Below are 26,098 nucleotides of genomic sequence, written 5' to 3'. Positions count from 1 at the left end.
AAGAGTGTCCAGCAGCCCCAGCCCCGGACTACTACTCTCCTCCCCAGAAGGGTGCTGAGCTACCTGCTGAAGAGAGAACCAACTCTCTTCAGAGACCTTCCTGGTGACTCATCAGGAACGAGTCTTCAGTACAATCCAGCTCTTTCCTCCTCGTGAGCAGTTAGGGCTGTCTTATCTCGAGGTTGTCTCAGCTTAATGGCAGAGCCTGCTCTGTGTTGGAGGCCTGGCACAGATCCTTCACGCCACCTCCAGAATGGGGTTGGGAATCTCTCCTGTCTCTGGATTTCAATGTTTTAACAGCACCGTCAGTTGTCTTTCATGTTGCTGGGAGGTAAATGAAATCTTTTTAAATGTTAATGTTAAGTAAATAAATAAATCTTAGTCCATCTGCTGTTTGGAAAGATTCTTCTGTGCCAGAGGGAGAAATACAATTTCAACCCGTGTTCCTCCACCCCTGGGAATTCCATTAAGGAAGCTGGTGCAAGTGCCCAAACCTCACCACCTTGTAGCAGCACTCTTTCCCCAAGGGGTATGTGGAGCAGCAAGCCATGTGTCTTCATGTTGCTGTTATCTCAGGAAGTTAGAATAATGCTAGCAAGGCCAGTGACCTGAGCTTCACTGGAGAGCCTGCCTGACCTTCGGGGGAAGGAACCATATTTACTAAGCATCTCCATGTGCTTGCCACAATTTTATCCGCTCCTCACAAAAACATTCAAGGTGAATAGGTCTCATTTTGCACATGAGGAAACTGAGATACAAAGAAGCTGTCACTTCACTGGTCACATAGTTAGTAATAGAGCTATGACTTGAACCCAGATGTGACACTAAAACTTACATGACCCAAGAACGACAGTGGTGGCCGTTGACTAATGCCCTGCAGCCTGATCTGGCATTGCCTGGACGTGGGGTGTTACTGCTGCCCAGCCCCCGGACAGCACCCCACTCGCTGTCTGCTTTCTCCTCTGAAAGGGAAGAGGAGTGGCGTGGCTGACTCTTGCTGCATCAGGGCTCTCTATCTTTGTTAAGGCCCTGGTCCAAGGGCCTTCGTATCCATGCATTCTGAATCCCAGCCCCCACCCCCCCCAAAAAAGCTCCCAGAATTCGGCACATGAAAGCCAAGACTCCTCCAGAATCCAACAGAGTCCAAGTAGAGGAAACTGAAGGACAACCTGCCTAGAGCGAGGTGACCCTGCAGCCTTTGCTGGCCTCCTGCCAGCAAGCGGCCCTGCTTCTCTTTGCATTTTAATGCCGAGGGAGCAAGGGAGCCTTTGCCATTGCCAACTAGAGCCTCTGGATACAATGGAAAGGCAGAGAAGGAGGGGGGCCAGCTCTTGGCATAAGAGAGCCAGTCATCTCACTGTTTTCAAATCCAGTGCGTTTGGGGGGAGGGGTAAGCTTATTCCCAGAGAAGACATTCTTTCCCACCAACCTTTTGTGAAAGTAAAAAAGCCAAAAGGTAGAGAGGGAAGGTCAGTCAAAGCCAGCCCCTAGTCCCCAGCCCACCCAGAGGCCCATGCTTTAGAGCTAAGCCGACTCTACAACCCGCCTGCCATCCCTCTCCTGCTGATGGTGTGGTGACAGCATCCTTTGTGTGTGCTCACCTTCCAAAAGCCGGTGACCCTAACATTATACACTCTTTGAGTGATTCTTGGAAAGAGACTAGATGCCTTGGGGTCAAGGCAGCTGGAATGATGCAAATCTCAGCACATCTTAAATGAGCATATCCTTTCTGGGCTGATGGGTGGAAGAGAAGGGCTGCTAGTGTCACTCAGGCCCCACCATGTCCCCAGAAACCCCTGGTCCCGAAACAGGGTGAAACAGGAAGTGGCTTGCAACTCTTCTAGATGCACCACCTTGCAGACGCGGATCCCAAGAGGGAAGGGAAGGCTGATGAATTAAAGCTCTCCTCCCAGGGAGCTTGAGACTGAATGCTAGACTTCCTCACACACATACACACCCTTTTCCAGGGGACTGACTGGGCCCCTGCTCCTTACTGCCAAGTTTCAAAGTTGTGTGGTCACCTCCCCCTAGCTTCCCGCCCACCCGTGCCCTCAGCCCTCGCTTCCCTGAGCCAGGACAAAGCCCCAGCACTGACTGAGAGGAGAACAGGAGGAGGGACAGAGGGATGGGGAAAGCTGCACAAAGGAATTCCTCACCCCAAGCCCCCTGACCGGCGGCGGCTACGGCAGCCAGCGAGTAAAGAGGCAGATCTGCTCACCCTCCCCCTTCCTGCTTCCCATCTTCCCACCGACCCACGGACAGACACCACAGGCCACAGAGCAGCTGCAGGCTTTGGGAGAGGACCCACACAGCCTCCGGTAGGTGGCAACAGTGCCACCTGTTTGACTGGTGGGGCTGAGCCGAGGACTGAAAGAGGGAGGAGGCAGACAACTCGGAGAGAAGCTGGGAAGCAGTGCAGAGCACAGAGCGGAGCTACTGCTGAGAAAAGGTGTGAGGGCTGGGGAAGGCTTGGGGCCACAGGCGGGAGTGGCGGGGAGGAGACCGGCTCCTGCTGGCAGGCACTGGGCCCAGGGATTGAGCAGCACCCCTGGTCAGCATCCCTGACTGGAGTTTTCTGACTGCTCAGCTCCTGGAGGGAAAGGGGACCCTGGAAGGCAGCGATTGGGGTGCAGGGGCAGGACCTGCAGTACGGATGGAGCCCAAGGCAGGCTCCTAGCACTTGGTGGTCCCACCATGGGAAGAGGCAGGGGACCTCCCTTTGGGTGGGCTTTTTCCTTACAGGGGTGTCAGGGAGGGGAGAGGTTTCCTCCCCTCAGGCCCTCCCTCAGCTCCAGCCCCCTAACTTCCAAGCCCTTCCCCAACTCTCCTTTCCAAAGGCAAGCAGAGGATGAGAAGGGCTGCTTTGGGAGCAGCCACATCCGCACTCCTTCCAGGGCCCCAGCCACTGTGCACCCCTAAGACTCCGCAGCCTCAGGGGAGCCCAGACCACAAACACTTTGGGTGTATCGAGGGGTACCGTTACATATTCCAAGTCACCTAGAAACCCATTTCACTACCAGCCACTAGTGCACATGCATATGCAAATGCTGACACAAACCCCACACCTCTCATGTAGTCTCACAATCACACGTCCAGCCTCATGTGGAGATCAGTAAGCCAGCTTGGTCTCAGCTTGACCCCAAAGCACAAGGTCCAGGGATCCCCTGCCCCAAGACAACCACACACCCCCATGCACACCTTTGCCCTGTATCTGTTGTACTTTCACCAAAGTGACATCAGAGGGTGGGGCCCCTGAAAGGGGAAAGGCGGTGACTTGGTTCCTGGCTGGGGTTGGGGGATGACTGGGCAGGAAGGGACAGGACTGGGGCGAAGGAGCTTCGATTTTCTAGGTGTGTGCTGGCAGGAAAAAAGTTCCTTCAGGAGGTAAGGAGTGACCCAGGCAATTTGTACTCCTCAAGACTTCCCCATGCTGGTGGTACCCCCTGCCCTCCGGAAGGTGGAAATAGAATCTAAGGGCTTTGTGATGTCTCCAATCTCTGTATCCACAGCAACTGAGCAACTAGCCACTAGCCAGGCCTCCCTGGGTCCCAGGCTAGGACTGGTGTCTCTGCTTCAGGTTTTTCCTGGTTCCTGTGGTGGAAGCCACACCATGGGGCTGCCTGAAGCTTGGCCAGATTTTCCTCAGCTTGCTAAACCCTGTTTGCCCCACCCCAGGCAGTTTTTCCTGAGTCTCCACCCGAGGCAAGCACTCCATCCCCAGATAGGGATGCTGTTAAAAGGGGAGGAGTTGGACAGAGTGGGTGTGTATCCGCCTAGAGGCTAGACCTCCTGAGTGTCTCACTGACTTTCCAGGTGTGCCGTTGAAAGGAAGACCCCAGAAACTGTCCCCTTTGCTCATCTCCTCCTCCAATCTGGCACTTGGAGCCTGCCCTGTAACCTCTGTTGCTGAGCAGTGGCCCAGGCCTCCGCTCCTCCCCGACTGGGCTCCTCACTGGGAGGGAGGCTGGGATCTCCCTTCTGCCAGGGTTTCTGAGAGCCAAGCGTCTCTCCCTCCAGGCCCTTACCATGGCCGAATCCCCTGGCTGCTGCTTTGTCTGGGCCCGCTGCTTCCACTGCCTGTACAGCTGCCACTGGAAGAAATGCCCCAAAGATAGGATGCAAACCAACAAGGTGAAGTACGGATGGGGGGGCGGGGTGGGTAGGGGTGGAAGTCCAAGGTGGGGACCACTTGGAGGGGGAAAGATATCCAGGTGTGCTCAGAGACAGTGGAGGGGCAGGGATAGGGAAGGGACTTTCTCTCCCCAGGAGGAAAATCCCTTCAAATATGGAAAAAAACTGCCTGCAAAGCACAGCAGCCCCACGCCTTGCAGGAAGCCCCTTTGAGCTGCCATCCCCTGGGGACTCTGAGCTAAAGTGGGGATGTGAGCCGCTGTGAGCTTCTCTCTTGCCCCTCTGCAGTGCGAATGCGTCTGGTTCGGCTTGCTCTTCCTCACCTTCCTCCTGTCCCTGGGCTGGCTGTACGTCGTGCTCATCCTTCTCAATGACCTGCACAACTTCAATGAGTGTGTCACGGACCCCCTTCCTCAGCAGACATGTCCATCTACTCCCCACCCTGGGACCCCTGGGTGCTCAGCCCCGACCCTGCCTCTTTGAAAACCTTTCCATGAACTCTCCCCAGACCTTGGAGCCCCTGACCCCATGAAAGGCTTCCCTTCACTCCCTTCTAGCCCTGGTCCTGGATCCACCCAGCCCAACTCCCCTCAGGCCACTATTACCACCCTTCCCCCACTCGGACACCTCCCTCTCCCCTCCCACAGATTCCTATTCCAGCACTGGGGGCACTGGATGGACTGGTCCCCAGCATTCCTGCTGGTCATCTCTCTACTGGTCACATACGCATCCCTGCTCTTGGTGGGTGCAGGGACAGCTGGCCTAACCTTAGCCCTCCCTTCCTCACAGCTCTATGCTGTCACTCTCATCCTGGCCACTGAGGGGAGGGTAGAGGGAGGGGGCAGCCTAGGAAACTCACTCAGTGACCCCTCTTGGCACATCATGACTCCAACCACCTCTGCCCCCAGCTCCTGGCCCTGCTCCTGCAGCTCTGTGGCCAGCCTCTATGTCTGCACACCGTCCACAAGGTAGAGTGGGGATGGGCGCAAGCGGGAGAGGGGTGCGCTGGACCCGGTGCTCACCCGGCTCTTCTCTTCCTGGGCACAAGCCCAGGACCCAAAGCCCAGTAAATATATGTTGAATGAAAGGAGGACAGTGGCTGAGCCAGGAGAACAGAATGCTCCTGTTTTCACAGAGTGAGGGGCAGCCTAGGCAGCCCAGGTTGACACAAACGTGCCCCTCACCCCTGGCTCCCCAGGTGCTGCTGCTCCTCATCATATTTCTTGTGGCTGCTGGCCTTGTGGGACTGGAGGTCCAGTGGCGGGAGGAGTGGCATAGCTTACGTCTGTCACTGCAGGTGAGTGGCTGATATCCAGTGCTTGGGGGGAACCTTCGCCTGTGGCCAGCCCCAGGACACAGCATGCTCCCTGGTGCCCCGAGACTGCAGGAAGCTCTCAACTTCAAAAGTCAGCTCCTAGGACTAGAAGGAGAGAGGTTCTAAGGTTCTAAGACCTTACCAGCTCTTGTCCACAGGCCACAGCCCCATTCCTTCACATTGGAGCAGCTGCTGGCATCACCCTCCTGGCCTGGCCTGTGGCTGATACCTTCTACCATATCCATCGAAGAGGTGCCGACTCCACTACCACCCTCCAGTCTCCTTAATGCCCACCAGTGCTTCTGCCTCCTGCTGCTCCATTTCCTCCACCTGCGCTGTTTTCTGCCCCGAGGGCCCACCACTGCACTTTCTTCATGGCCTGTCCCCCACTCCCCACAGGTCCCAAGATCCTGCTACTGCTCCTATATTTTGGAGCCACCCTGGGCATCTACCTGGCGCCCCTATTCATCTCCTCAGCCTGTATCATGGAACCCAAAGACCTACCACACAAGCCTAAGTTGATAGGACACCGAGGGGCCCCCATGGTGAGTGTGGGGCAGAATGCAGGCAGGGTGGGGCAGGTCTGCTTCTCCAGGCTGCTGCGGCCAGGCCTGTGGGTTGCCAGGCTCCCACCCTTCCCTGCTCCCTCGCCTTTCCCAGCTGGCCCCCGAGAACACCCTGATGTCCCTGCGGAAGACAGCTGAATGTGGAGCTGTTGTGTTTGAGACCGACGTGATGGTCAGGTGAGGAAACCTGGGGCCCCTTCCCCCACCCGAATGACACAGCAGGGGAGCTCCAGAAGTGATGACCAGCCCCGGAGCTTGGTCCTCTGACTCCCCTTGTGCCTTCAGCTCCGATGGGATCCCCTTTCTCATGCATGATGAGCGCCTGACCAGGACCACAGATGTGGCCTCTGTGTTCCCAGACCAAGTCAACAGCCACAGCAGTAACTTCTCCTGGGCTGAACTGAAGAGGCTCAATGCTGGGGCCTGGTTCCTTCAGGTGAGGACAGCCTTCTGCAAGAGACAGCCACGTACAGGGGCACTCTGGGCAGAGTTCATTCATTGATAACCATCTGCTGAGCCCTGTGCTGGGCAACAGGTATACAGTCTCTGCCCTCAGGTCATTCCTTCCTAGTAAGGCTATCAGAATAGGAAACCTCAAGTGAGAACAAGGTCTGCACTGGGTAGAGAGGAGAGAGAGGTCACTGTTGGGCAGGGGCAGTGTGGGAGAGGATCAGGAGTGGGGTCACAGGAGAGGATGCCTGAGCAGCATATGAAGTGAGGGTAGTTTTTAAGATGGGCAAGGCAGGGAACAAGAATTCTGGTTAGAGGGAAGAATGTGGATAAAGCCCACATAAATATGAAGAAGTGTTTTCAGGGAATGAAGAGTGCCTCAGTAGAAATTTTCTGGCAGTTCAGTGGTTAGGACTCAGCACTTTCACTACCTTGGGCTTGGGTTCAATTCCTGGTTGGGGAACTAAGATCCCCCAAGCTGTGCGGTGTGGAAAAAAAAAAAAAGAAAGAAACACACACACAAGACAATGAAAAAGTGGCTCATTGGAAGTGGGAGATAAAGATGAATGGTAGTCATGGGAGCTGAGGCTGGCTGGGGCCTGGGGGAGCAGAGTCTTGGTCTCTGGTGGGCTTTGAATGCTAGGCCGGGAAGTGTGGACTTTAATCCTGCAGATGATGGAAAATATTTCAAAGGATACTTAGTTTGTTTAACTCCCCTTTTCTTGATTACCAAAGTAATAAAGTTCCTTGTTAAAAAAAGAAAAAGTAAAACATCAGAGAACTAATCTAAAATTAAAAAATCTCCTGTAATCCAACCCTTCAGCTGGGTATGTACTCTGAGTGATGAAGACACATCTGATTGCCTAGAGTAAGGGATGTCTGAGTTTGAATCATGACTTAACCACTTCCTGGCTGTTTGAGCCTGGGTAACATTCTTTAGGGTCTCTGTTCTTCATTTTCCTCATCTATAAAATGGGAGTAACAACAGTACTTACCTCGTAGGATTGTCAGGAGAACTAAATAATACACATAAAGCACTTCTAATATTGCCTAGCATGTAGTAAATATTTAATGTGTTGATAGCTCACTTTTTCCATGTCAGTGATTACGAGGCAAGGTCATTTGTTGATTTCAAGGGGAGGAAAGGAGAGTGGCAGAGGTTTGGAATAGCCAACAGGAGGAATGGGAGAGGAAGCAAATCAAGAGCAAGTAAAAGGATGGCTAAGTGGCCCAGAGAACACAAAACAGGACTGCAGAGCCAACAGCCCACGTGATATTCTCTGCCCTCCAATTCCAGTGGGTGGAAGAGGTGGACAATTGTAGAATTCAGTCAGAGTTTAGGATTTGTGGGGCACATGGGGCAGGAAAGGAGTTGAGTGGGTTGTTGAAAAGTAGTTTAAGCTGAGAATGGATCATGGGTAGGGGATGTAGGTGTGGCTAGAAAGGGGCCGATGGACTGGGAAGAAACCAAGGGGTCAAGATCCCAGAGGTCTCCATGAGACCAAGAGAAAGTGTAGTGAGAGTGAGGAAGTTAGGAAACCCAGAGGGTAGGAGGTTGGGGTCAGAGTAAGATGTCAGAGAGTCTAGAAAAGGCTGCAGTTTGGAAAAAGGAAAAACCCTGACTCAACAGAGGGCCAAAGCTGTTCACTAAGTCGGGGAAACGAGTAAAGATAATGAGGATGGTGGCACAGCCTGGAGGCTTCTTCTGGTCTTGAAAGAATTTTCTTCTTCCTATAGAGGCAACCTTTCTGGGGGGCTAAGCAGCTGTCAGGCCATGATCGAGAAGATGCTGAGAATCAAACAGTGCCATCCTTGGAAGAGATACTGAAGGAAGCTGCAGGCCTCAACCTTTCTATCATATTTGACCTGCGCCGCCCCCCAGGAAACCACACATATCATGACAGTTTTGTCAACCAGACATTGGAGACTGTGCTGAGTTCAGGAGTGCCCCAAGCCATGGTGATGTTGTCAGGACCCCAAGTGCCCCCTCTTGCCCCTCTCCCCTGCCTTCCCTAGACCATGACAATGCTGAGGCATACCCCCTCCCCAGGGCCCTGGCCCAGCTCATGTACCCCATCTGTGGTCATACATCTTTGCCCCTGCTGCCACCCCCAGAATCCCCAGGCCTTCTCCAGCTTCATGCCCACCTACCCTGAACCACAGGTCCTTTGGCTACCGGATGAAGATCGGGCTTATGTCCAAGAAAGAGCCCCCCAAATGCGCCAGATATATGGACATCTGGAAGGCCATGGCACTGAGAATCCCCAGTATCTCAACCTCCCCTATCAAGACCTGCCACTGTTGGATATCAAGTGAGTGCCAGAGGAAAGGAGCCGAGGGGATCACGTGAGGCTTAATGGTATAGAAGAGCCAAGGCTGGGAGGGCCAAGGCCATTCATTCATTTGCTCACACAACACATATTTATTGAACACCTACTATGTGTCAGGCTCTATTTATTGCAGGTTTGGGGCATGGGAGAGACAGATAATAAACCACTGCACAAAACATATGCATGTTGGAGAGTGATAAGTGACATGAAGAAAAAACTTTAGGAAGGGGGTAGAGATTGGGAGAGAGGGGAGAAGGTCACAGTAGGAAGAGTGGTGAAAGAGGTGGTATCTGGGCTGAGACCTGACAAGTCACAAGGAGGTGACAATGGGAAGAGCTGCAGAACAGCAGGAACAGCAGCCTCATGAGCAATGGGAAGGTGAGACTGGAGAGGTTGGCAGGGGCCAAACTGGGTAGGACTTTGTAGGCCACCAGGATTTTAGCTTTCATTTTACACCAGAGAGAGGGTGGATCCAGGGGAGAGAGGCAAGGGAGTCGAAGATGTGAGTGGATGCAACCAGAAAACATAATAGACTTCAAAACCTGTAGTCACCAAGCTCTCTTGTAATATCCTTGTGGTTAGATAGGGAACAAATGTGGACTGAATGATGGCCCAGTTATCATATTAAGCATTTCAGGGACCTTCCCCCAAGTTGTCACCATGGGAGGAGACTGGATATCAGGTTAAGACTCCCCTTAGTCTTGTCCTGATCAACATCGACTGCTGATCATGTTTCCAGGAGGCATGAATTGGTAATGAAAAAGGTGATGGGAAAATGGAGGCCCCAGAAGGTCTAAGCACTCTAAGGTGACAGGTCAAATGTACCAAGATGAAATGCAATGGAGATACATGTAAAGACCCATGCCCAGGGTCCAGAGGAAACTCAATTGCACAAAAATAAGAGAGGGAGACACTGGCATCAGCAGGAACATGTGTGAAAAAGACCAGGACTTTGATTGTACACTCTGCATAACGAATGAGTCAAAGTCACTTGACATTGCCAAAAACTAACCTGACCCTGGGCTGCCTTCACATGGACATAGCGCCCAGAAGGCAGGAGGAGTTTTGCTCTCCTCCAAGCTAGTCCCAGCCACCCAGGCTGTCACGTTCAGATGCAGGCTCCATACTTCAAAAGGAACATTGGTAAATGGGAGTAAGATCAGATTAGAGAGGTTTGTATGGTGAAAGGAACCATAACCCAGGTCCCTGACTGAAGCAACTAGGGTGGTTGGGCCTGGTGAAAAGAAGACTCGGGGGAATGTGGTCACACTGTCCCTCAGACCTCTTAAAGGATGGCATGGGACAAAGAGGAGAGACACATTTGTGTGACCCCAGACAGCAAAACTAGGACCCATGGGTGAAATCCACTGGGAGACAGAGCAGGTAGGGGTCTGCTATTCAAAGGCAGAAGTGATGGCTCTGGAGCAGGGACACTGTGGATTCAAACACGGAGAGGGGCTGTTTCCCTCCTGTGCCTGGAGCCTCAAGGTTCTGAATGTTCCTTATTTCTTCCCCGCCTGCACAGGGCACTGCACCATGATAATGTCTCGGTGAACCTATTTGTAGTGAACAAGCCCTGGCTCTTCTCCCTACTCTGGTGTGCAGGGGTGGATTCAGTCACCACCAACGACTGCCAGCTGCTGCAGCAGATGCGTTACCCTGTCTGGCTTATTGTAAGAGCTCAGGGACTGTCACCCCTCCTCCTCTTTTCCTATTCCTGCTTCTCCTTAACCCTGTTCCCCTCTTCCTTACTTATTTCCCCCCATACACCCCCTGAATCTGTATATGGGTGGCTCTCGCCACTGACAGGGACCTTTTTCTTTTCTCACAGCCTGCTCGAACCTACCTGATAATATGGATCGTTACCAATTGTGTCTCCATCCTGCTGCTTTTGTGGACTTTCCTCCTACAACAGTGAGTCCTTTGTGCCTCAGCTTTCTGGGTCTTCATTCTCCCTAGGGTCCTGGTGATGGGGCATATTCAGACTCATTGACGCTGCCTAGGGCTTGGGGTTTGGTCTGTTTGGACCCTTGGAGATTCTTAAACCCTTCCTTTATACGTTTAATTGGCTTGAACCTGGGAAAGTCAGCTTGGGGGAACTCAGGGTCAAAAGGTTGTGCTTGACGCTGGCTGAACTCACAATGCGAAGCTTTTCTCCCCATAGGAGGTGTGCTAAGGAGAGACAGAGAACCGGTAAGAGCTGTTTCCCCTTACCTCATTTTTCTCCTCCTCTAGCCTTCCCCTTACTCACTCCCTATGTGTTCCCACTTACCTCTCCAGGGCTAGAGACAGCAGTGCTGCTGACCAGGATCAACAATTTCATAAGGGAGTGAATGCCCTGTCTTAGGCCCCCGCCAGCCAAAATCGGAGGCCTTTTTGCACTGGCCAACAGCAAGGAAGAGAGGGTGGGCTGAGGTGGAATGTTGCTGAGGTTGGCGTGGGGTGACCTTTCCCAGCAGAAGGTGTTCCCCTTGGGATCTTGACCTGAGGTGGCCAGAAAGACTGAGTCACAAGAAGTTTGTCCCCAAATGAAACTTAACAGAGGAAGAGACAAGCAGATTGCCAAGAGAGTGTTTCAGATCTATGCGCAGGTATTCTTGTGTACAAGGCACAGGGTATCAGGGATGGGACAGCTCAGAACTGTGACTGAAGGAGATGACAAAACGGCCTTTCCTGGAGAACTGTAAGATGATGGAGACATCGACCTGGCTCCATTCACTGTCTCTCTTGACATATGCAATTTATCTGATTTCCTGCCTAAAGACTAGGAGCTAAAGAGCCCATCTAGCCATGTAATTCTGTGCCTGCAAGTGGCTTTTTCTTGTGCACAGTCTTTTCTTCAAGACACACTGGTTCTTGACTCTTGTCGGTTAATCTGTTATTCAATGAATTTAATGCCCATTTGGCACAGTCTAACCTTTACGGTGCTGGCGCTGGGTGGAGGAAGCACCTTGCATCTCGAGTTGTATGTGACATGACATTGAGGGGTCATCATGAGGAGAATCGTGGGTTGGCGGTGCCAAGTGGGCCACCTGGGGCAATGAAGGGCTGCAAATGGTCAGCAGGAGCACCACCGCCACAGGGGACATTCCCGGTGGCCCAAGCGCGCTGTGCAGTGTTGCGCTGGAGCTCCACCTTGTGGTCACCTGCCCCAAAAGGAGGGCCGCGCGTGTCGTCACCTGTGAAATATTAGCTGGATGCCACCTGTTTCTCGTGCCCGTTGGGGACCTGTGTTCCTGACTCCAGACCCCAAGGGCATGATCCGATTTCCACAAGTTCTTGCTTCTCTGGGTTGCGCGCAGGGTCTGGTTGCCCGACCCACCTTCCCCCCGAGGAGCAAGTTCCCCGGTGTGTATGCTGCTTGTGAGTCCCCGGACTAAACAATTTACATGACCAGAGCGGAGCTGGCCTACGATAATGTGACTGATAGAAGTGGGGGAGGGGCTAAAGAAAACACAAGGACAGGAGAGGGCTCTGGCTGCCTCTTTAGTCCCCCACTGCACCCACATTCGCCCCGGTTCGTTTCTCCACGCCCCGGTTCATTTCTCCACACGAAGGGAAATCGAACTAAGGGTCTGACGAGGTTAGGAGGTTCGTTTCTCAATTATTCCTCTCCCTGGGACCAGGGGTGGCACTGGCACCTAGGGACAAGATCCTCCTTGGTTGCAGGGCAAGCAGCCCTGAGAACTACAATTCCCAGGATGGCCCTGGCCACTTCCGTTCTCGGGATGGGTCGACCGAAGTGAGTTTGAATTTGTGCTCCCGCCCCCTCCTCCTCCCGGACCCTGCGCTTTCCCTTCTCGCCGCCCCGCCCCCGCCACGCACACAGAGGTACGTACAGACACAGGCCGCCTTCCACGCCAACATACCTGGTCTGCAGCTGGCGCGATGGGCGGGGGCACCGGCGTGCGACCGACTGGGAGGCCGGAGGAGCCCCAGTAGCCCACGCCGCGGCAGCTGCCTGGTCCCAGTCTTCTCGGGGGTCCACGCCGCCTGGGACCTCCTCTTCCACACACTACCTTTTCAAGTTGCAATTCCGTAGTTTTCTCCCTTCCGGATCCCGCCGCTCAGACAGACCGCCAGCCTCAGCTCTCGGGCGCCGAGGTACCGGCGCCCAGGTACCGCCGGGCTCTCACCTCTCAGCTCGGACCTCCCTCTCCCGTCCCCATCCCTACTTTTCTGTCCCCGCCCAGACGCCCAGCCCCGCAGCCTCTTCCTCCCCTCCCCTCCCGACTAGACCCTGACCACCTTCAGAGTCTCCAAACCCCTCAGCCTCCACTTCTCAGCTCCCAGTCTCAGCTGCAGTCCTCTAACCTCAGAATCTCGACTCCGGGCCCGGCAGGAATGCCCCTAGCCCTTGCCCCAAGCCTCTAGCCTTGAGTACTCAGCCCTGTGCCTGACACCGCCGATGCTTCCCCCCTCCCCACTAGGATTAGACTCTTAACTTCTAAAGGGTCCTGGACTGGAGACTGACACTGACAAAAACTTGAGGGTGGAGGGCCAAGGGGAGCTGCTCATTGGGGTTCCAATGCAGTTGCTCTCTTTATTTTTAGCTGCTGACTCACAGCTTCTGGCACTAGGGTTTGGGGCTAACAGGCTGGGCTAGGGGGCTATTAATAGAGCTAAGGCACAGCCCCGACCCAGTTCAGTTTAGAAGCACTGGGAGTAAGGAGCCCTCCCTTGGATCCTCTGGAATTGTGGACTAGGGCAGTGGCTGGACTAGGACCTCTGGCTGCCAGTACCTCAGCCTGGTATCTCTACCTTGGAACTCTTGAGGGAAAGCCCCTGACAAAACTCGGGGCACAGCTCTCCGCTAAGTTTGCCATGGCTTGGGGCTCTGCCACTATGAAGCTCCTGCTGCACTGAGTGAGCAGATGACTTCCAAGTGCAGGGATTATTGTGCCCACGGCTTTGGCCTGCTTAGACCTACTCCTGGGCCAGAATGCTAGGTTACTAGGAGGAATAGCTGTGGATTTCTGGTTCCCAGAGGCCCTCATGATGATGGGATACTACAGCATGGTCCTAACAGAGAGAGCACAGAGCTGACAGAATTTGCTAGCTCCAAACCAGACACAGGACTAGCAAGCTGTCAAATTCTGTTACTGCTCTCCTGTTCTTTTTTTCTTTCCCTTCCGTTGTGCTCTGTGCCTGCTCACAGGTGTCAACATATCTCAGGATCTCACTCTACTCCACAGAGAAATCTAATTGAGGAAAGTCACTGAGAAACTCCTATAGGACCTTTTTGTCTTAATGGGTAGAAGTAGGATTTTCCTAATCCATTCATTGGGGATGGTGGGGAAATCTTGATACTTTAGTGAACTAACTAATCATCAAAATCATTCCACCCCACGCCCAATGTGCTAGAATTCCCATCCACCAAGAATGCACACCCATAACAATGCCCCTTACTCACAAAGCAGAAACTTCCCAGTTTCAGCACACCCAATCTCTGGCTCCCAGGTGAAAAGCCCCAAGGGCTTTGGGGCAAGAGTGGTTATTTCTTCACACAAAAAGACTGGGGTCACCCAATGAAGCTATACTTTCAAGAATGAGCACAGATTATCATACAGTAGTGGGCCACACCACCCTCACCCTGTCAATTTGCTGAGGGAGCTGGAGAGACCGTGGATGGAAGTCAGAAATAGTCACTCTCCTCCCAAATCCTGTATCAGGTTCCTTGGTGGCTTCAGTCTCATTGTCAGTTCAGTTCAGTCGCTCAGTCATGTCTGAGTCTTTGCGACCCCATGGACTGCAGCATGCTAGGCCTCTCTGTCCATCACCAGCTCCCAGAGTTTACTCAAACTCATGTCCATTGAGTCGGTGATGCCATCCAGCCATCTCATCCTCTGTTAACCCCTCCTCCTCCCGCCAATCTTTCCCAGCATCAGGGTCTTTTCAAATGAGTCAGCTCTTCGCATAAGGTGGCCAAAGTATTGGAGTTTCAGCTTCAGCATCAGACCTTCCAATGAATATTCAGAACTGATTTCATTTAGGATGGACTGGGTGGATCTCCATGCAGTCCAAGGGATTCTTAAGAATCTTCTCCAACCCCACACTTCAAAAGCATCAATTCTTCAGCCCTCAGCTTTCTTTATAGTCCAACTCTCACATCCATACATGACTACTGGCAAAACCATAGCTTTGACTAGACAGATCTTTGTTGGCAAAGTAATGTCTCTGCTATTTAATATGCTGTCTAGGTTGGTCATAACTTTCCTTCCAAGGACAAGCGTCTTTTAATTTCATGGCTGCAGTCACCATCTGCAGTGATTTTGGAGTCCCCCAAAATAAAGTATCTCACCGTTTCCACTGTTTCCCCATTTGCCATGAAGTGATGGGACCAGATGCCATGATCTTAGTTTTCTGAATGCTGAGTTTTAAGCAACTTTTTCACTTTCCTCTTTCACTTTCATCAGGCAGCCCAGTTGCGAAACAATCTCAGTCGCCTGCAGGGGCAGGGGTTGTTTTCCACCTGTAGGGGGCGCCTGTCTCCCTGAGGTCTCAGGCTGGAGGTCTAGCAGTTGGGAGGGGGTTCCAAGTGTCAAAGCATCTCAGGGTTGCTGACCTCTTCCCAGGGTTGCCAATCATGTCCAGTCTGAGCATCAAGGAGCCTGTTAGAGTGGGGAGAAGCTCACTATGAATGTAAATGGATTTTACTCTTATTCATTAAAAATGAAAATGTGAAGGGGGGCAGTCAATGGAGATCAAGCATGAGGAAGGCAGTTTAACCCTCTCCATTCACTCCAGGCTTAGCAATTTTTCTCCTGAGCTACTTCTTGGATGTAAGAAAAGAGTCTAGCACTCTACAGTACTGACAAACTGCTGAGCATATAAAAGACTTTAAGGTCCTGAGTTACCAGAGTAGCCTAGACTTGGTCATGAATCCCTAATCCATTAACCCTAATCCACTGTGTACTAGGTAGAGTGCTCAATGTTTTACATTTAATCCCCACAAAACCCCTATGACTATTTCCATTTCACAGATAAACTGAAGCTCAAGAAGTAAAGTAATGGCCAAAGTCACACAACTAGTGACTGGGTTAGGTGTGATTGAGCAACCACTGTGTGCCAAGGGCTAAGAATACAGACAACCAGACAAATACAGAGGTAGGATATTCCATAAAACAACTGAGTTGTACTTTTCTCTGCCTAATGAACACCTAGTCACCCTTCAGGACCAAACTAAAAATGTCATCTCTTATGACACTTTTCATAAGCCCCTCATCACCCACAAATAGAGTTGATAACTTGCTTTCTTATATACCCTCTGAAATAGCACTTTTTGCAGTTACTGTAATGACCTGCTTCTGTATTTCCTTTTCTCCAGCTTTGAACACCCCAATGACAAGGCCTGTTTACTATTTATCACCACTGGGATATCTGATAGACATCTCAAATTCAAATGTCTAAATCTGGACACCTGATCTTTTCCCCCCAAATGACCTCGTCCTTAAAGTGGTACTCATCTCAGTTGATGAAAATTTCACCTTCCCAGTGAAATTTGCTCTGGTCAAAAAATCTTGTAACCACACCTCATAATCAATCTGTCAGCAAATCCTGTTGACTTTCTCCTCAAAATACGTATAGAATCCAATCACTTCTTATTACCTCCAGTGCTACATCCTGGTCCTAACCACCATCACCTTTCATTTGGATCACTGCAATAAGCCTCCTGACTGGTCTCACTGATTCACCTTTGTCCCCTGTGACCCATTCTCAGAAGTCAGAGTGATGTTGCTAAACACAAGTCAGATCATGCCAGTTCTCTGCACAAAACTCTCCAAGGGCTCCCCATCTCAGAATAAAGCCAGAGTCCTTCAATGTCCTGCAGACTGTATACAGTCTGGTCTCCTTCGAAATCTCTGATCTTATCTGCTAGTACACCCCCCCTCCCACTCTGCTCTAGCTACTTGGTTCTCCTTGCTGTTCCTTGAACAAGCCAGATGCATTCCTTATCCAGGACCTTTGCATTGGCTGTTCCCTTGCTAGGTATACACTTCTGCATGACTTTCTTCTTCACCTCCCTCAAATCTTTGTTCAAATATCATTTTCTCACTGATGCCTACCTTGAAGAACCTGTTTAAGATTGCCTCTATTTTAATGTCCAGTTTACAGCAATACAGGGTATAGAGGAACAAGATAAATGACACCATGAAAAAAAAAAAAAAAGCAAATCCAGAAGCAGGATATTCTAAAACACAACTAACTTGTACTTTTTAAAAAGCCGATGTCATTAATTAAAAAAAAAAAAAGATGAGGGGAGTTCCCTGGTGATACAGTGGCTAAGACTTCTAGCTCCCAATGCAGGGGGCCTGGGTTTGATCCCTGCTCAAGAAACTATATCCCACATGCCAGAACTAAAGAGTTTGCATGCTGCAACTAAAAAAGATGCCACATGTCTCAACTGAGACCCACTGCAGCCTAAATAAATAAATACTTAAAAAAAAAAAAAAGATGGGAGACTTCTAGTTCTGGACTCAGCTGGAGTAGACATACTCCTATTTCTCCCTATTCCTCCCAATAAGAACAGCTAAAACTCTGCATGTGATATGTAAAAACAAGCATAGGAAGACTCTAAAAGAGGGGGAAAAGGGCAGTTTTGACTAAGTGAGCTCCCTGGGTTTTCTTGTTGCCTTATATCCCAGCCTGTAGGCTGGAGAAGCCAGCCTGCAAGTGCCAGTAGGCACAGACAAAAAAAAAACCCTCAGTAAAAGCCTGCTCTCTCTAGCCCAAAGACTAGCAAATGGGCAGCTTAGTTGGGCAACACAAAATTCTTAGACAATAACCACTCTCCTGCAACCAGACATTACAGAAAAACAAAAACAAAGGCTGCAGCTCCACCCACTCTAGCCAGCAAAGACCCAAGTGGAAACCAAGACTTTCCCTCTTGCCAGACTCCCCAGGCTCCCTGGGGTGGTGTCTAGGTAGGGAGTCTGGACTTCCATCCCCACAGGTTAACCTGTGTGGCATCAGAGTATCAGAGGAAGGCCTAGTGGAGAGTCAAGACTTTTGCTGCTGCCCTGCTCCTCCTCCCCTCCCCATCCCAGTCCTCTATCATCTTCCCCTCACCTGCACCCCCACCCGTGGTGAGTGGAAGCTACCTGGGAGCAGGAAGGAGGCCCTTCAACCCTTCCCCAGCCAGGGAAGTGTCAGTGGAGGACTTGTGGGGGTCTGGAACTCCCACAGCTGCCCAGCAGTAAAGAAGAACCCCCTCTTTGGGTATCAACCAGTGTTAAGTGGGGAACAACTTGAACCTCTACCCCCTCCTGGCAGTAGCCAGGCAATGGCCCCTTCCACTGATGGCAACAGTGTCAGAAAATGCCTATCCAAAACAAGAGATTTAAGTAGGACCTAGAGTCTGATAACATAATATCCAAAAATGTCTATGATGCAATGGAAATTCACTCATCATACCAGGAACCAGGAGACCCTCACCATGAATAAGAACTAAGCAACAGATGCCAACACCAAGATGACAGAGAGCTTTCAATGATCTGAGTCTAAAGAAGCCAACGTTAGGAAAAAATGCTTCAATGAGCAATTACAAATAGGTTGGAAACGAAAGAAAAAGATGGAAAGTCTTAGCAGAGAAACAGATATGATGGAGTATCAGACAGAAATTTTAGAATGGAAGAATACAATAACCAAACCAAAAAACTGAGGAAATGGGCTCATCAGCAGGATGGAGAAGACAAGAAAAAAAATCAGTGAACTGGAAGATAGAACATTAGAAATTGCCTGATCTGAATAACAGTGGGAAAATAGACTAAAAAAAAAAAATGATCAGAGCCTCAGAGACATGTGGGACTATAACAAAAGACCTAACATTCATGTCATCAGGGAGTCCCAGAAGAAGAGAGAGAGAGTGGGCCAAAGAAGTCCTCAAGAAACGATGGCTGAAAATTCTCCCAATCTGGCAAAAGACATAAACCTACAGATTCAAGAAGCTAAACAAATCCCAAACAGGATAAAGAAATCCATGCCAAGACCTATTCAAACTTTGAAAACCCAGACCAAGAGAAAGTCTTGAAAGCAGTAAGAGAGAAATACCACTTTATCAACAGGGGGAAAACAATTCAAGAATCAGTGATTTCTCACCAGAAACCATGGTGACCAGAGGAAGTGGCACAATATATTTCAAGTGTTAAAAGAACTACCAAGGCTGGATGCTATATTTAGTGAAAATATCCTTCAGAAATGAGGGAGAAATCAAGATATCCTTAGGAAGAGGAAAGCTATGAGAACTTGACACGAGCAGACTCACCCTAAAAGAGTGGTTAAAGGCAGTGCACACAAGAGAAAGGAAATGATAAAAGAAGAACTCTTGGAACATCAGGAAGGAAGAAGGAATAGAACGAATAAAAACATAAGTACAACAGACTTTCCTTCTTCTCTTGAATTGTTTAAATAATGTCTGATGGTTGAAGCAATAGGTACAGTATCATCTGATGTGGAGCTCAATATATGTAGAGGAAATATTAAAGACAACCATAGGAGAAATGAGACAGGGTAAAGAGACCTAAATAGAGTTAAGTTTTTTTACACTTTCCTCAGTCTTTTAAACTGATGACACCAATAGGTCTTTGTGGTGACAAAATAGTTTTGTATCTTGATTGCAATGGTTGTTATAGGAATCTCTACATGTGGTAAAATGGTAGAGAACTATACACACATTGTACCAATGTCAATTGCCTGGTTTTGATATTGTACTATAGTTATGTAAGATGCCATCATTGAGTAAAACTGGGTTAAGGGTACACAGGCCCTCTCTGTACTATCTATGCAATTTCCTTGTATATCTATAATTATTTCAAAATAAAAATTTTTCTGTTAAGATTGGGGCTGTTCTAGTGGCTAAAGACACAAATGCAATGTGACGACTGTGATTAGATTCTGATGTTAAAACATATAAAAGACAAGTTTGGAGAAACTTGAATATAGACTGGACATTGTTGTTGTTGTTCAGTCACTAAGTCATGCCCAACTCTTTGAGACCCCATGTAGCATGCCGGAGACTAGACATTAGATAATATGAAATAATTGTAATTTTCTTACATGCCATATTCATATTATTGGAGAATGTTTTTATCCCCACACAATGAATGCTGAAATATTTAGAGGAGGTGTGTAATGAAATCTGTAACTTACATTTGAATGATTCAGAAAAAATTGTAGATCGATTGACAGAGCAAATATAACAAGACATTGCCAGTTGTTGGCTCTATGAGGAAGATATATAGGAGTTCATTGTACTATTCTTTCAGCATTTCTGTATGTTTGTAAATTTTCATTTTTAAAAAAGCTAAAGAGGATATGTGAAAGATGTACATGTGATAAAGCAAGTATAGTAAAATGTTAATGCAAATCTAGGTAGCAATTTGCTGATCCCTGTAAAATTCTTTCAGTTTTTCGGTATGTTTGAAAATTTTCCTTTTAAAATGTAAGGGTAAAAAACTTGAAGAAAAAATTATCACAACCTCATATCCTTCCCTAGTACTCCCAACCCCTCTTTTTCTGCTCTTTTTCTTTTTTCCCACAGCATTTATCACCATATACAGTAGTATATACTTCACTTATTTATTGTACTAATTTTTGTCTGTGTCCTATCACTAGAATACAAGCTCCCCAAGGGCAAGGATTTATTGTGTGTTTTTTTTTTCCTGTTTGCTGCTACGTCCTTAAGTCCTAGAACAGTGTCTGGCACACAGCACGTGCTCAGAGAATATTTGTTGAATTAAGAATAAGTTTCTGTAGCCCTAGGGCCTAGGTCAAGGCCTTGCACAGGGTAGGTGTGCAACAAATGACCATTGATTTGAGATCTGCAGAAGTTAGAATAGACCTGTTGTACTTGAGCCGTTCTGAGTATGGACTTGAGTCAAACGGCTAGGATTCCGTCACTTCCACCTGTGTAACCTAGCTGCATTAACATCCCTGAGCCTCAATTTCTCACTGGTATAAGTCAGATAATGATCGTAACACTTTGGTAGGGGTTTTGTTTGCATGTAAAGCACTTAGGACTTTGTAAAGACTCAATAACTGGTAGCTAATGACAAAACAAGAACAGCAAAATGACAAGTTTTCCCAGCATGTCATCCTTCTTCCATCCACCAACAGGCTGAGCCAAGAGAGGTTAAGAAGATGTCCTTGGACAAGTATTCCCAACTTCTTTTCTAGGCCCTCAGGTTTCTTTCATTTTAGACCTCTTCTTTCCTTTCCTCCTGCCCGGGACTTTCTTTACTCTCTTGGCATCCTGAAGTGCTTTCCTCCATGATAACCATGCAGGAGTGGAGTGGAGGAGACAGGAATCTGTGCACCAGGGACAAAAGCTTAGAGCTTTCCTCTCCTCCTGTTCTAGGTGTGAGTCCCTCATTGGTGATAGAAGCAGGTCAAGTGTTAGGTTGTAGTCATTTCAGGGCCTAGAGATTGAGAGAACAATAGTCCTGAGGAAGAGGTACTGACAAGAGAATAGCCTCCTAAGCGGTCCTCTTCCTTGGTCCCGTTAGGAAAGAGCACCTCCCTCACCCTGCTCTAACGTCTCTTCGATCGGTTCTGCCACCTCAAGTCTTTACTTCTGGTGGCCCCAGCTCAGAGCAAGGCCGGGGACCCATTGAGCATCTCTCTGCAACTCCCCCTTGGTAGTAGGGTGGGGTGGGGTGGAGTGGGCGGAGGACAGGCTGAGATTGGAGATGAAGGGGCATGAAATTGAGAGCTGAGCTCACCCATGGCCTAAGTCCCCTGTCCCTGAGCTAGGGTCAGCCCTACCCCGGATATCTGGGGAGCTGGGGCTGAGCCTGGGGGCGCCACTGCCTCTGTTCCTTTAAGGAGCCGCTGTTTAGCATTCCTGCCGCTGCCGCTGCCGCTGCCTGATTCTGAACGCTGATTGGCTGGAATCAACTGAGAACCGAGCCAGGGAGAGATGCTCTTGACTCCACTCAGATTCATCCTGGGGACCAGTGCAGGAGCGGTCCTCGCAGCACCCAGCTTCTGCCCAAGCTTCCGCTTCTTCTTTGCCGCTGGGCCTCGGCCCAGGAGCCACGACGGGCGACACGGAGCCGCCAGTGCTGGAGGGGGAGCCGTGGGTGCGGGGCAGCGTGGGGGCAGAGGCCCCGGGACGCCCGCCCGGCCCCAGGCCCCGCTCCGCCCGGGCACCCCAACGGGTGCCCCCCCCTTCCTGGTCCGAGCAGTGTGAGTGTGCCCGGGAGCCCGGCGGTGGCAGTGGCGGCGGCGTGGAAACCGGCGTGGGCTGGGGGGTCCGAGCCGCGGGGGGCAGTGCCATGCACAAGCACCAGCACTGCTGTAAGTGCCCCGAATGCTACGAGGTGACCCGCCTCGCCGCCCTGCGGCGCCTCGAGCCTCCCAGCTACGGGGACTGGCAAGTACCCGACCCCTATGGGCCAGGTGGGGGCAATGGAGCCAGTGCCGGTTATGGGGGCTACAGCTCGCAGACCCTGCCCTCGCAGGCGGGGGCCACCCCCACCCCCCGCACCAAGGCCAAGCTCATCCCCACCGGCCGGGATGTGGGACCAGTGCCCCCTAAGCCAGTCCCGGGCAAGAGCACCCCCAAACTCAACGGCAGCGGCCCCAGCTGGTGGCCGGAGTGCACCTGTACAGGCCGGGATTGGTATGAGCAGGTATGGACGGGGGGCAGGGAGGGCGGAGGGGGGGCAACCCAGGGGAGCTGGGGAGTGGGGGGCCTAGAGGCCTGGAGTGCAGCAGGGGTTCCTGGGGCTCCAAGCCAGCAGACCCTGAGCCCCAGCACTGCAGCTGGCTCAAGAGAGATGGTTGGAAATGTGTGCTTCTCTGTGTGTGTCTGTTTGGGGGTCTCCATTTGGAGGGGATTGGGAGGAGCTGTGTGTCAGGAGGTGAAGGTATGGCGGAGGGGCACATTTTCCTGTGTGGGGGGATTGGGTTCTTCTCGGTATGGGGGTTGAGCAGTGTCTCTGTGTCTGATAGGGGGCGGGAGGTTCTGCGGGGGCTGTGTGTGGTGTGTGTCTCCACAGGAGGGGAGGAGGGGGCATGGTGCTCTGCGTAGCGGGGACATGTGTGTGTGTGTATGTATGTTGAGGTGTGTAGAGAAAGGCAGTGGAGCGCCTGTGAATCTATGTTGAGGAGCCATGTGCCCAGCTCGCCAAGCTTCATCCCCTGATGCCATGAGTCCCTCTTCATCCCTTTGTGTGTGAATGTGCACATGGACATGTGGGGATGTCTCTCTGAATGTGGAGGTGTCTCTGTAGACGAAGCTGCAGGTTTGGCTGTGTTTGCCCATATGTGTGTGTGGCCACATGTATATGTGTGTGAGCATGTGGCTGCAAGTGTGTGCATGTGTGTGCCTCTATGTGTGTGTGTGCATGTGCGGTGTCCCTGGTGAGAGGCGCTTGACAGGCAAGGAAGGGAGGGGGAGGAGGCAAGAGACACGTCCCAAGCAAGGCTGAGAGGCTGCTGAGAAGGATGGACTCTTTGTCCAAGCAGCTCTGAAGTGTGTGTGTGCTGAGGGGGGAGCTGAAGCAATCTTCCTCGCTCCAGAACAGGCATGGTGCCTGGAACCAGGCAAGGGGCAGCTGCTTTGGTTCAGGGACTGGCCCCGGTGGGGCATGTCCCCCTGGGGTACCCCTAGATGTGGGAAAACTTAGCCCCCCAGCCCTGACTTGGCACAGCCTGGGAACCCCTGGGTGCTGGGCACGACTCCGGCTTCTACCCCCAGCCTAAACTGCCAGCTTAGAAAATGGAAGGAGCATCTGTGGGAGAAGCAGCAAAATGGAGGCTGGGCCAGCAGAGCCAGGTCCCTGGCATGCATGGCGGAAGGCCTGTCTGGTTTTTCAGCTCTGCAGCCCCCAGGGTAGGGAGAAGGGAGGAGGAGGCTTTGCTGGGGAGGGCAGGTGCTGGCTGCCCCAAGCTGGTGACCGTTCTGGCCACCTCTGTCCCCCTCTGGGGATCGGATGTGCTCTCACTCAGAAGGAAGCATGGGGACTTCCTGGGGAAAGAAATCCTCAGTTCTGCCCTTCTGCCTGTTCACACCGACTGTTTCCTGTGTCCCTTGCTTTGGCCCCTTGCCCTCTCCAGCGGGTTCCCCTCTCTCCTTTCCCCCTCCACCCTGGGGCCCTACCCTTGTATACACTCTCTTGTGCTTGTCTGGCTCAACTGGGAGATAAATGCCAGTCCGAAGGATAGGCGGACCAGTTGGTCAAGGTTTCTTTGCCAGGACTGATCCCTGGATGGCTCCTGGCCCTGGGAATGGGTTCCTTGAGGGGGACAATGCGAGACTGGAGCATGGAAGCCAGGAGCTGCTGGGTCTTGCTGGAGCTGGACTTGAAGCATGGCTCTCACATGTGGGCACACATGGTATACCAGATGCATAAAAGAGCTGCATGGAGATCCTTTTGCCTGTGTGTCTGTTGCATGGTATTTCAGGCAGCTGTGTTCTTTCGGGGCTCTTAAGAACCATCAGTTATTCCTCCTGGGATCAGGGACAAGAGTAAGGCTGCAGCAAGAATCTTCCCACCAGCTCCTAGAGCTGCAGGGCAAAAAGTCCTGGGGCCAGGCTCAGGAAAGGTAGAGGCATGATTAGCCAGTCCTGTCCTCCTCTGCTTTTCAAAGCCAGAACTGTGGGGTGAAGGCAGAAGTGGGGAAGCAGAGCAGGGCATGCAAAGGAATCTTCACCCTGGGTCTGCAGCTTCCCTCTTCAGAGGAGGAGATCAGGGGTCAGGAAAGGGGCCTCACAGCCAAAGATGGGGGGAAAGGCACCAGGTTCTCTGGGGAGAAAGGCAAGAGGGCTCCTCCATTCGTGTGGATGAGAATGAGAGCCAGAGAGCAGGTGCTACTTGTCTGTCCAGAATCACATTTTCACTTGACAGTAGCCACAAGTTTGTCCTGCGTGGGAGGCTACTTCTGTGGGTTGGTCAGACCAACCCTGTGTTTCCATCCTCTTTCCTTGCTTCTCCTCCCATGACTACTGCATGTCGAAGGCCATGGACTCTGCTGCCAGTTAGTCCATGGGTCACCAGCTTCTTCCTAATGGGGAACCTTGTCCATTCTGCTCCTGTTCCACCCTTGGCTTTGCCCTGACTCCTGACCAGATCCCTTTCTGCTGAGAAACACAAAGGGTTCGGGGTCAAAAGCCCCTGGATAGAAAATGGATTAAGACTTTGACTCCTTCTGCCCATTGGAGGAATTGGGTTCTTGGGGACACAGAAGGAGAGGCAGAATGAAGATTCATGAGGTACTCTGAGGGGGCAGATTTTCTTTTGCCCATGAGCTTTAATGGGCAAGGCGATTGACTGGCCAGAACATCAATGGCCTTGGCAAGCTTGCTTTACTCAAAAGAGCACCTGGAGATCCAGGTTCTAGCCCTTGTTCTGCCACTAACTCCCAGTATGCCCTTAGGCACAACCTGTGTCCTCTCTGGTCCTCAGTGTCACTGTCTGTCACATGGGAGAGGTTGAACAAGATGGTGACTGCTGTCTTTCCAACTCTGACATGGTGGGAGTCTGTGATCCCCAAGTCAGGGAGACCTGTTGTTCAGAGAGGAGCAGGTTCCCATCCAGGCACGGATGCTGTGTGTGGCATGGTTTGCCCACCATGTTCCATTTCTGCCATCCCCCTCAGGCCAGCCCTGCACCCCTCCTAGTGCACCCTGAGGCCCCGGAGCCCAGCCTCTTGGTGAGTGCACCACTGACTGGCTCAGTCCCAGACAATTGGTCTGGGCTAAGTGAGAAGCTGGATTTGGCCTGTGTGGCTGGAAGCAAGGGGAGGGGAGCCTCCTCAGGGTCAGCCTGCCCCATCTGTGGCCAAGAGGTGTCCCAGGGTCAATTTGGGCTTCCCTACTCTGCAGGGAGTAGGGGGACAAGCAGGTTGACCAGCAGGCAGATGCTTGGGGTGGGGAGGGTTAGGCAGGAGGCACTTAGGGTCCTGCCTGTGTCTTTCCCCAGGTGAATGGCAGCGATGGCATGTTCAAGTATGAGGAGATAGTCCTTGAGCGGGTGAGTCTGGCAGTGGGGCAGGATGAAATGGGAGGGGAGGGTTAGAACCAGGTGGGGGGGGGGGGTTCCTGAACCTCGGTCTCAAGACTCATGGGGACCTGCATTGAGAGGATGGGGAAACGGCCCTCAGAGGCTGCATTACTACATCAATCAACCAACTGACTGTGTGTGCTAAGCTGCTTCAGTCGTGTCCGACTCTGTGCGACCCTATGAACTATAGCCCACCCGGCTCCTCTGTCCACGGGATTCTCCAGGCAAGAATACTGGAGTGGGTTGCCATGCCCTTCTCCAGGGGATCTTCCCAACCGAGGGATCAAACCCAGATCTCTT

The 26,098-nt window shown here is 51.4% G+C and overlaps 2 protein-coding genes and 1 long non-coding RNA gene across 3 annotated transcripts in view; 2 read left to right on the top strand and 1 right to left on the bottom strand.

The window, feature by feature from the left end:
- Positions 1-98: 98 nt before the first annotated feature.
- On the bottom strand, positions 99-12,922 carry LOC128070283 (uncharacterized). The gene is made up of 3 exons (XR_008201607.1): positions 12,662-12,922; positions 5,415-5,551; positions 99-324 (listed from the first exon to the last, which is right to left on the bottom strand). It is a non-coding gene; the product is annotated as an uncharacterized LOC128070283 (long non-coding RNA).
- Positions 4,027-11,125, top strand: GDPD2 (glycerophosphodiester phosphodiesterase domain containing 2). The gene is made up of 15 exons (XM_052663588.1): positions 4,027-4,131; positions 4,420-4,523; positions 4,779-4,872; positions 5,040-5,099; positions 5,330-5,428; positions 5,605-5,698; positions 5,846-5,991; positions 6,107-6,189; positions 6,298-6,448; positions 8,200-8,421; positions 8,626-8,774; positions 10,318-10,465; positions 10,624-10,706; positions 10,957-10,985; positions 11,073-11,125. The coding sequence occupies exons 1-15, from the start codon at positions 4,027-4,029 to the stop codon at positions 11,123-11,125; spliced, it is 1,620 nt and encodes a 539-aa protein (XP_052519548.1).
- Positions 12,923-22,066: 9,144 nt separating the features above from the next.
- The window catches only part of DLG3 (discs large MAGUK scaffold protein 3), a 52,569-nt gene continuing 48,537 nt past the window's right edge, over positions 22,067-26,098 (top strand). The window contains exons 1-3 of the mRNA XM_052662877.1: positions 22,067-22,423; positions 25,395-25,448; positions 25,718-25,768. Of these exons, the coding sequence (XP_052518837.1) occupies positions 22,067-22,423; positions 25,395-25,448; positions 25,718-25,768 (462 nt within the window). The remainder of the gene's footprint in view (positions 22,424-25,394; positions 25,449-25,717; positions 25,769-26,098) is intronic.

The sequence above is a fragment of the Budorcas taxicolor genome, chromosome X (assembly GCF_023091745.1).
Source record: "Budorcas taxicolor isolate Tak-1 chromosome X, Takin1.1, whole genome shotgun sequence".
Classification (NCBI taxonomy): domain Eukaryota; kingdom Metazoa; phylum Chordata; class Mammalia; order Artiodactyla; family Bovidae; genus Budorcas; species Budorcas taxicolor.
This window is presented reverse-complemented; position numbering and strand designations above follow the sequence as displayed.